Raw genomic sequence first — 10,389 nt, forward strand, 5'->3', positions numbered from 1 at the left:
TTCCCCCATGTCTCTTATTTAAGGATTTTTTCCTCCCACCACTAGGTCTGCGTGCTGTTTGCTCCATTTGGTCTATGACATTTGGATGATCATCTTCATCAATTGATAGACTCCTACCTTCAGGAGCACTGTCTCCCTCCCCCACATTAGTCAGTTTGGTTTTTATGTCAGTCACTCTGGTCTGGAGAGAAACTCCTGCTGGGCCTGAGAGGCAGATTTAGTCCCCTCAGGAGATACTGAGCTGGGCTTTGTTATCCAGTAGACGAAAGATAGGGAGGAGGAGGGTCTCTCCAGAGAACAAGGCTCCTGAGAACGTGTAGAGTTCGGATCCTGAGTCAGCGTCAGAAAAAGACACACGTCCCCCTTCATAGTCCAGAGTCACCCAGATCCTCCTGGGCTTCTCCCTCAGGGACAGAGGAGAGGAAACAGAGGAGGTGCAGGCCAAGTACTCATCTCCCCTCTTCCCCAGATCCCTCTCTCAGGACTGAATTTGAAATAGCCCTTTCTCTCCACAGACTTCCTGGCAACCCCCAGAGTCCAATATTCTCCACTTCTCACAGTGACTTCCCAGAAATGTCTGCCTGCTGTGAATCCCTCACGTCCCAACACAGAAGGCCAGTCACTGAATCTCTCAGGATTGTCAGGCAGGGCTTGAGGTTTGTCTCCATATATCACACTTTGCTGATCCTCGGACAGGATGAGTTCAGGATTGGCTGTGTCTGGATCCAGAGTGACATTTGCTTTCTGAATCGGTTTTCTGTATAACACAGCATCTTTCCATTGTTTCATTGTATCCTCCACAAGGTGATTTAGATCACAGGATTCCAAGATCCTGTTCCTCAGCTCTGGAGGGAAAGTCAGTGGCTTCTCTGGACTCTCTCTTTTCTCATACCTCTGCAGGGTCCTTCTCACATCCTGCAGGAGTTCACTCGCTGGCTGCTGACTCTTCTCCTCCATCTCCTGGATGATCCTCTCAAGAGAGGAGAGTTTCCTGGAGAGTCTGGCCAGCTGCTCATCCCTTCTCCCTGCAATCTCCTTCTCCACTTCTTCCACATGAGTCAGCAGATGCTTTTCTTGTTCTTCCAGGAACTGGCGCAGTTCTCTGAACTTCTCCACGGCCTTCAGCCTCTCCGTTTCTGTTAATTTCAGGAGGTCTTTGCTTTCCTTGTCCAGGGCTGCTTGATAGGCCAGAATTTCCTCTCTCTCTTTCCTCAGAATCTTCAGGCGGCGACAGATCTCTCCCTTTTTTCTGTGCCAGCCCTGTGGGGCTCAGGGACCCAGTTAGGTCACCCCTTGCTTACAGACTTCCATCTAGTCTTTGCAGATGCTACTCAGGGATATCAAGGGAGATCCCTCCATCTTGACCAAGGTTGATGGAGACTGGAGCAGAGGAAGGGTGGCACAGCTGCTAAGGCAAGGTTCCTTCTGAGTACTTCACACCACAATTCCCGCTTCATTTTAAAAGCAGCTCTGTCCTTGGTTGGGGCCAGAAATGGCCACAGGCCTTTCGATAACAGTGTCAAACTTAATTGTGAGGCAGGATGAGGCCTGGTGCAAGTCACGGCACTTCGTGTTGTTAACCGTGTTTAAGGTTTACGTTTTGGTTTATTAGATTTGTGAATCCCTTCCAGCAACAAGAAGCCCTGAAGCGATTCACAAGAAGAATAAAGCACAGTGGTGAAAACAATGCAAACATCCAGTCATTTGGGCTGTCCTGATATGACCAAAAATGCCATTGCCTGGCACGGGAAGGTGGCAAAGTTGGTGTTAGGTGGGCCTCGCTGCAGAGAGCATTCCATCAATGGGAGTTTCGACAGAAAAGGTCTCCCTCGGAGGTGGCACACAGAGAATCAGTCGACAATCTCAGGGTCTGGGCAGGTTCATATAAGGTCAAGGTGTCTCTTTAGACATATATAATGCTTTAAGGGTCCACACCAACACATTTAAATGGACCCACGTAAAAATCAAGCGTGCATTATTTGTCGGTAGCAGACAAAGTATGCCCATAGACCACCTTGGTTCCACTGCACAGGAGTTGTCTCAACAGCACAGACAGGATTGAGTATTCAGGATCTAGGGCAGGCATCCCTCCTGGACCGGCCCAAGGGCTTGGCCCTCCTGAAGGCCCTTATATTGTGGGGTTGGTTGCCTTGGAATCGTCTGGACATCCAGTGGATTGGGCCCCCAATCCTTCCAGTTCCACCAAAAGCTCAGGGATTTTTCAAGCAGCGTCATAGGGAGCAACCTAAAGCGAGGACGCCCCAATCTAGAAGTTAGCTATGAGCACATCTCCATTGCAGACTTTAATAAACCTGTTTTTAACTGTCAGGGCTTTAGTCTTAACATCCCAAGGGAAAAGTAGTTCTGTAAAAGAATCTCGCAGGGCCCCCACCCCTTTGCTGCTAGACTGGGTGAGGAAGTGCAGTTTAAGTTGGCACATTTTGGGGTACCATTAAAGAAGCGGCAGATCTGGTTTTAAACCAGATTTTCTGAATCGTAAGGGCATGGAAAGAGCCCTGCTGGCTCGCTTACACCCCCAAGGCCTATCTGGTCCAGTAGCCGATTTCACACATTGGCCACCCAGTAAACCCGAATGTGAAACCCACAAGGAGAAGGCAAAGGGCAATGGCTTTCTCCAACAGCTGCTTCCCAGGGACTGGCAGAGGCGTGCACACACCTGCCAGTCCTTGGAGTAGCAGCCATTGATAAAACACATCAGTGCATTTCCTTGTCATTTTCCTGGTGAGAAAGAAGTGGGTTAGTCACACAAGGGAATCAAATCAGCATCATTTGTGCAACCAGAATTTGACAGTGAGAGACTGAATCCCACCCAAAAACAGTGATAGTCTGGGAGCTCCTGCTGCCAGAAAATGCTGCAAGGGCCATTCGCTTAGGAAGGAGGATAAGAGAAGTTCATGGAGGAGGGGAGGAAACCAGCAACTGCTAACTGTTAGCAGGCAGTCTTCCTTGTAGCAACTCTTAACTGGGAGCAGACAACAGGGGAAGTGTGTTATCTATGTGTCCTGTTTCACTGCAGTTTACCCTAAAATTAAGATTTGCCACATGTAGGCTCCCAGCTTGAAACCTTGTTGTGAGACTTTCTGAGGAGGCCTGGGGCTTTTGCAAAGGGCATCAGCCTTCATCTCCCTTGCTGAGCTGCAATTTGGGATTACTTTCCCAGTTGTTTGGCCACTTCCCTTCTGCCTGTCCCGAAACGCCTGCTAATCTGTGTGGCACCTAAGTTTTCAGAGGTAATTTCGGCCTCGGTGGCACTTGGTGTGTGTCCCTTGCAAACTTATTTTCCACCCGTCACTATTGCAAAAAAAACCAACCACCCCCCTGTGCATTCTTTCTGGTTTAGGCAAACGGAAGAATCTCTTCTCCTGCAGTAATTGGAAAGGAGCAAAGAGGTAGAAAACAACAAAGAATTAATACGGCCACAAACTGCCTGGTGTCATATATGGAAGTGCAGCGTTCCTCCTCTGTTCCATTCAGTGCTTTCAGTTTGACCTACGAAAAATATTAAATGGAGGGCAGAGGGCGGTCCTACTCCAGCACAGACCTATATTTTACTGCCTTTCGAAAGCCCTAAATTTCCACTTAATCACTTGCAATTTTCTTGGACTATGAAGAGGGAAAGCAAAAGCCACATGACGGTAATTCTGTTAAAGTGCTTTGCTGCCGCCAGCCATGAAAGCTCCGGTCAGGGATGGCCTTTAATAGAGATTGCTTTTGAATAGCAGCCGTGGACCCAGCCTTAATGGAATCAGTCCCATTACTTCCTTCTGCAGCCCTGGGTTTCCTCCTCGGCCTCCAGTGAGCAACATCTGTGTTCATCTCCCAATAGCGGTGTGTCCCAGTGCCCTTCCATGACTAATTTATATGTAAGCATCCTCCAATTTAATTTCTTCCAGCCAGTGTCTTGATTATTTAACCTGATGTTCTGATTGTTCCACTCATCTGTGGAAATCTAAATGTTGGTGAAAATTATACACAGCTTCTCCTGAGCCCTTTGACATCAACAAATTGTTGGTGTGTTGTTGCTTTTAAAATATAACAACAACAACAACAAACTAGTGGCTTCCGATTGGGGGTGCTTTTCCTCAGGTAAATGGAACTTCCACTTGCAGCTGCAGTATACATCAGAAATGCCAGATGCTGTAGGCAAGCCAGAAAGAGAAACATTAGACCTCAATGCCCTCCTTCCCTGAGCTTCTCTGAGACAGAATCTTTGTCGTATCTGTTATAGACAGAATCCTGCAGTAGAACAACTTTGGGCTGATCCAGCAAGACAATCTCTTATTTAGTTGAGATGCCTCTGCCAAGCTCAATATGGAATAAATCAGCTACATCACCGTCCAGTAAGGCTTTTGACAAAGCTCCCCATGATATTCTTGCAGAGAAGCTTGTAACATGGGCTGGGCAAGGTAGTTATTTGGTGGATTTGTGGCCAGTTGACTGACTAAACCCAAAGAGTACTCATCAATGGTTCCTCGTCATCCTGAAAAAAAGTGACCAGTGGGGTGCCACAGGGTTCTATCCTGGACCCGTTGTTGTTCAGTGTCTTTATAAATGACTTGGATGAAGGAATGGAGGGGACGCTCATCAAATTTGCAGATGACACCAAACTTGGAAGGGTAGCTAATGCTGCAGAAGACAGAATCAGAATTCAAATGACCTTAACAGATTGGAGAACTGGGCCCAAGCTAACAAAATGAATTTCAACAGGGACAAATGTAAGGTTCTGCACTTAGGCAGGAAGAACCGGCTGCAAAAATATAAGATGTGAGGGGTAGCTGCCTTGCCAGTAATTTGAAAGGGATCTAATGGTCTTGGTGGACTACAAGCTTAACATGAGTCAACAGTGTGATGCAGCAGCAGAAAAGCAAAGCTGGTGCTGTTCTAGGCTGCATCAACAGAAGTATAATCTCCAGATCAAGGGAAGTCATTGTACTACTCTGTTATTCCACCTTGGCCAGACCACACCTGGAATACTGTGTCCGGTTCTGAACACCACAATTTAAGAAGGATAATGACCAAGCTGGAACATGTGCAGAGGAGGGCAACCAAGATGATCAGTGATATGGAAACCAAGCCTTATGAGGAATGGTTGAGGAAGTTGGGTATGTTTAGGCTAGATAAGGGAAGACTGAGAGGAAATATCTAAAGAGCTATCACATGGAAGAGGGAGCAAAAAAATTAGGAAGAACTTTCTGATGGTAAGAGCTGTTCGACAGTGGAACAGACTCCCAGAAGAGATGGTGATTTCTCCTTCCTTGGGGGTTTCTAAGCAGAGGTTGAGTGGCCATCTGTCATGGATGCTTTAGTTGAGATTCCTGCATTGCAAGGGGGTTGGACTGGATGACCCTTGGGGTCCCTTCCAACGTTACAATTCTGTGAAAATTAGCTGCATTTGGATCAAGGGCCAGATAGCATTTCATACACCTACACTAACATACTGTATTGGGGACACCATGACTGAACCCCACTAAACTGCGAGTTTCTTACACCTGCGCTTCTTATTCAAGAGGCTTCCCTTCTTCTGAGCTGAAGGTTTTGGGTTCTTTCATGGGGGATTGTGGTTCAGATGAACCTAGCAAAATGTGAGTTTGTTCCAGGAGGGGCTGTTCACTGTAGAGCCCCAGGAAGGTGGTGCAGTGCTAAGATGCAGAGATGCAGCGCACTTCGTAGTGAGCCCTTAGCTGGTGGCACAGTGATGTACCTTTCCCATAGGAATGATGGGCAATCAATTCTATGACTTCTATGGGATCAAGGAAGAAGTGCACTTGGAGATGTCACAAGGGGGATGGCAAAAGTTGGCCTCTGTCCCTGGGGACTCAGGACAGTGAGAATCAAACCTGCTTCACAGCTCTTTCCTGAACCTTGTTTCTTGGTCACACTTGAGTGTGACAGCATAGTGATGGGGGGGGGATAGATTTAAAAGTCTGGAGAAAAGACAGTAAGAGCTGTTCGACAGTGGGATTTGCTGCCAAGGAGTGTGGTGGAGTCTCCTACTTTGGAGGTCTTTAAGCAGAGGCTTGACAACCATATGTCAGGAGTGCTCTGATGGTGTTTCCTGCTTGGCAGGGGGTTGGACTCGATGGCCCTTGTGGTCTCTTCCAACTCCATGATTCTATGAAAATTAAGTGATTGGCCTTCCCCTTTCTGTACCAGGAATGAATTGATATTTCAGCATATTGTGGTAGCGCGGAACAGCTTATTTCTTTGTAAACACTTTGTGGTGGTATCCAGCCCCAGTTTTTTGTTTGTTTTTTTTCACTGAAGGATCTTAGACTTATGTAGCAACCCTCCCTTGGGAATCTCATACAGAGCAACTCTTAAGGGAACTGTCTTCTTTACTCTGAATTCTAATCTGGAATGAAAGGTCCACCCCTTGTTCTGTTCTCACAATTACCGCAACGTTTCAGAAGAACTCAAGTACACCAGACAAACTTCGGAACGCTTTTAGCTACCCTTTCGTTTGACAAGTGGGTTTGCATGAACAGGGAGAAGGGGGTTTCCTCCACTCTTCCTAAAGATTTTAGTGAAGCGTGATCCACAGTCCTGAGCCGCTCGTGTGGATCATGCCAGTTCCGGGGTAAATTAATCTGGTTTAATATTGCTCTCTGCTCCAGGGTTTGGATGGTTGTTTTTTTTTAAAAAAAAAGTGGATGGTGAGTCCCCTTTTTATTTCCTATGCTCTCACAACACTGGGTCCTGTATACCAGGACTTCCTAACTTTTCGGGGGCAGCCATTAGGCTATCTGCACCCTGTTCCAAGGGCTGGAAGAAGCCCAGCCTCTCACAAGAATACAGGCGCCATAGTACACTTGGCTCAAGCAATAAAATGTTTCCCATGCGCTTGTTTGGTATGAGGCCGTTGACTGGGGACGGAGTAGGAACAAATAGGTCTTCTCAAGAGGAGAGAGGGGCAGTCGTAGCCCTTTGCCTTTCCAGAACGAGATAGCAACGCAGGAACGCTATTTGCGTGAAATCCAAATGCAGAACTTTTAGGGGCAGGCGGTTTCTTTTCCACTCAGCTGCAGTGCTGAGCAAAAGTTCTTACCGCGTCTTGATCGAAATCCAGGACGCTCGGTGAAGACCAGGTGAAATTGCAGGTCTCCCTCAAAGCCTGCCTGTTGGAGAAGGACAAAAAAACAACAACGGTAGCTTGTTAAGTGATCATGTGAGCATCCTTGAAGTTACTCATTTCTGTTGCGATCCTTTGCACAATGGGGTCTACCTCCGGAAAACGTACGCCTTGGATTGCAGCCCTGGTTCTTATTCCCCACCCTGTGGATATGTCTGGTGTTGTTGTTTTTAATTTATTTAAAGCTAATTGTTTTCTTAAACTGGCTAATCATTAATACTCCTATCAACCTGGATGCACATCTAGGCTCTGCAGAATTAAGTTAACATTTAAGCTATCAAAATCCTGTGTCAAAAAAACCCAGTATGGAACAGTGGTTTTCTTTAGAACACAGAGTTACGTTAACGATTTTTTTTAATTGAAAAAAAATGTATTTATTTTGTTTGAAAACCAACATTTAATTTAATCATTTATCATATTTTGGGTTTTTTAAGTGCTTTTGTTTAAAAAATATTGTTAATTTTTTTTTAAATAAAACCCATTCTGGAACTGGGGAGACTTAGATGTTTGTAATAAGAGGAAAGCGGCTGGGGAGAAAACACTCCCATCATTTCCAACATTTAATAGACTGTTAAGGGAAGGGAGAGGACAATTCTTCATGGCAATTCAGTTTTGTTTATGGAACATCCCGAACCGCTGTATGCTATAAAATACATCATCTGAGTAATAAAAGTTTCAAGCTCGACAGTTTGCCATCTCTGTTGATATGTGGTATCAGTTCTGGTGGTCTTAAAATACTTGCTTATTTTGTTTGGCTTGGAAGGAAGAATGGGAGAAAGGAAGCCATTACAGCAAAAAAAAAAAGTACAAAACCCCTGGGTTTGGATGGAGCCATTTTTTCACTTTTAGAACAGCTGGAACGGACTGTATTGTTCATTTGTGTGCTTGATCCAGCAAGAAGCATCCATTTGCTGTTCCCAGCGACTCCGGTCTTTAAATGCTCACCACACAGCAAACACACACAGACATTTACAACAGTCCCTTTCAATTGCAGTGGAGAGGGCTGAGCATGCTACTGAAACCATCACACAATTAAACAACCTTCGACGGCAATCCTATCTCCATTTACCCTAGAGTAAGCCCCATTAAGCTAGAAAACAAAACAGCGTGGGTGGCTTTGAAAGCTACATTTTCTTTTTTTCATTTTCTTTTTTCATATCATTTTTATTAGTTTTACAATAATACTTTCCATTGTCTCCTCTTATATTACACACTTTGGCTTTTTAGGGCCCTGACTTCCTTCAAACCTTATGATTTCCTATCTTTCATTTAAAATTTCTGCATTTTCACTATTTGGCCATTGCTTTAAAATCAATAACATGAAAACACCATACATTCTTATTCTTATCTGCAGTGGTTTTTGTACCTTTCCTTACAAAGCTGCTTGCAATTGAGAGCCAGTGTGGTGTGGTGGTTAAGAGCGGTAGTCACGTAATCTGGGTAACCGGGTTCGCGTCTCCGCTCCTCCACATGCAGCTGCTGGGTGACCTTGGGCCAGTCACACTTCTGTGAAGTCTCTCAGCCCCACTCACCTCACAGAGTGTTTGTTGTGGGGGAGGAAGGGAAAGGAGAATGTTAGCCGCTTTGAGACTCCTGAAGGGGAGTGAAAGGCGGGATATCAAATCCAAACTCCTCTTCTTCTTCTTCAATCCTACCAATGTATTTGATTGAATACAATTGTCTTTCAAATAATTTACAATTTGGTCCAGTCCTTGATGAACTTTGGGTCCCGCTGTTCTCGGATTCTTCCCGTCATTTTGGCCACTTCCGCGTACTCCATTAGCTTCAACTGCCATTCTTCCTTGGTAATTCCAGAAAGCTACGTTTTCAAGGGCGTCCCAACATGTCCTTTCCTCGTCCATTCATCACTTCTGGTGGAAATCCACCATTATTACCGTATTTTTCGCCCTATAGGACGCACTTTTCCCCTCCCAAAAAATGAAGGGGAAATGTGTGTGCGTCCTATGGGGCAAATGCAGGCTTTCGCTGAAGCTTGGAGAGAGAGAGAGGCATCGGTGCGCACCGACCCCTCTCGCTCTCCAGTCTTCAGGAAGCTCTGTGCAACCCTCGGGAGACCGGTGCCACTTCGCGCCCGCCTCCCGAGGGTTGTGCCGAGCTGCCTGCAGTCCTGAGGCGAGCGCAGCTCTGCGCAGCCATCCGGAGCGGGGCACGAAGTTGCGCCCGCCTCCCGATGGCTGCGCAGAGCTGCCTTCTGTCCCGGGGCGAGCGCAGCTCTGTTCAGCCATCCGGAGCGGGGCGCGAAGTCGCACTCGCCTCCCGATGGCTGCGCAGAGCTGCCTGCATTCCGAAGCCTGGGTAGACCGGCGCGACTTACCGCTGGCCTCCTTAGGCTTGCGGATAGCAGGCTGTTCTCGGGGCTGGGATTGGGGGAAGCTCGCGCCTGGGGGGGAAATAATTTTTTTTCTTTATTTCTCCCCCCAAAAAAACTAGGTGTGTCCTATGGGGCGGTGCGTCCTATGGGGCGGTGCGTCCTATGGGGCGGTGCGCCCTATGGGGCGAAAAATACGGTACATTTATGACGGCTGAACTTTCCACAGGTATACTGGGGGTGGGGGCTCCTCAGGGACCATATGTGCTATCCCAAATCCTTCTGGCTGTTCTGTTGGCTTCTGGGCAGCGCTAGGAATGCACCATATCTTGGGTCTGGATGGAACCATTTTTTTCACTTTTAAGAGTGGCCAAAAGAAGTTGTGTTGTGCATTAGCAGCCACTATGCCGGGGACATGAGAATGCTCTTTTTATTTTTCTGGGAAAAGACCTTCAATGAACTACAACTCCCCAGTATGCCTTTGGTGGGGATGGTGCAAAATTTCACAGCTTAGATATTGAGTCACTCATAGCTTGGTGGGTTAGAGCGTGGCGCTGATAACGCCAAGGTTGCTGGTACGATCCCAGTATGGGGCAGCTGCGTATTCATGCATTGTAAGGTGTTGGACTGGATCAGCTTTCCCCAACCTGTGGGTCCCCAGATGTTGTTGGACTACAACTCCCATCACCCCCAGCTAGCAAGGCCAGAGCTCAGGGATGATGGGAGTTGTAGTCCAACGACATCTGGGGACCTACAGGTTGAGAACTGCTGAACTAGATTATCCTTGGGGTCCCTTCCAGCTCTCCAATTCTATCACAGGTGTGTGTTCTGGCAGACAGAGAAGTGCCACTGTTTAACAAGCGCAGTCTCTGAATTTGATTTGATTTAGCAGTGGGCTTCCCTGAACCAG

At 46.9% G+C, this 10,389-nt stretch overlaps 1 protein-coding gene across 1 annotated transcript; it reads right to left on the bottom strand.

The window, feature by feature from the left end:
- Positions 1 to 211: 211 nt before the first annotated feature.
- LOC309542639 (E3 ubiquitin-protein ligase TRIM11-like) lies at positions 212 to 8,906 on the bottom strand (the record flags this gene model as incomplete). Its single annotated transcript, XM_082241452.1, is given in 4 exon segments — positions 212 to 453; positions 456 to 1,260; positions 7,067 to 7,136; positions 8,848 to 8,906. Coding segments are annotated over 4 exon segments (1,161 nt in total). The 3' UTR covers positions 212 to 226.
- Between the last annotated feature and the right edge of the window lie 1,483 nt (positions 8,907 to 10,389).

The sequence above is a fragment of the Podarcis vaucheri genome (assembly GCF_965113315.1).
Source record: "Podarcis vaucheri genome assembly, chromosome: 11".
Classification (NCBI taxonomy): domain Eukaryota; kingdom Metazoa; phylum Chordata; class Lepidosauria; order Squamata; family Lacertidae; genus Podarcis; species Podarcis vaucheri.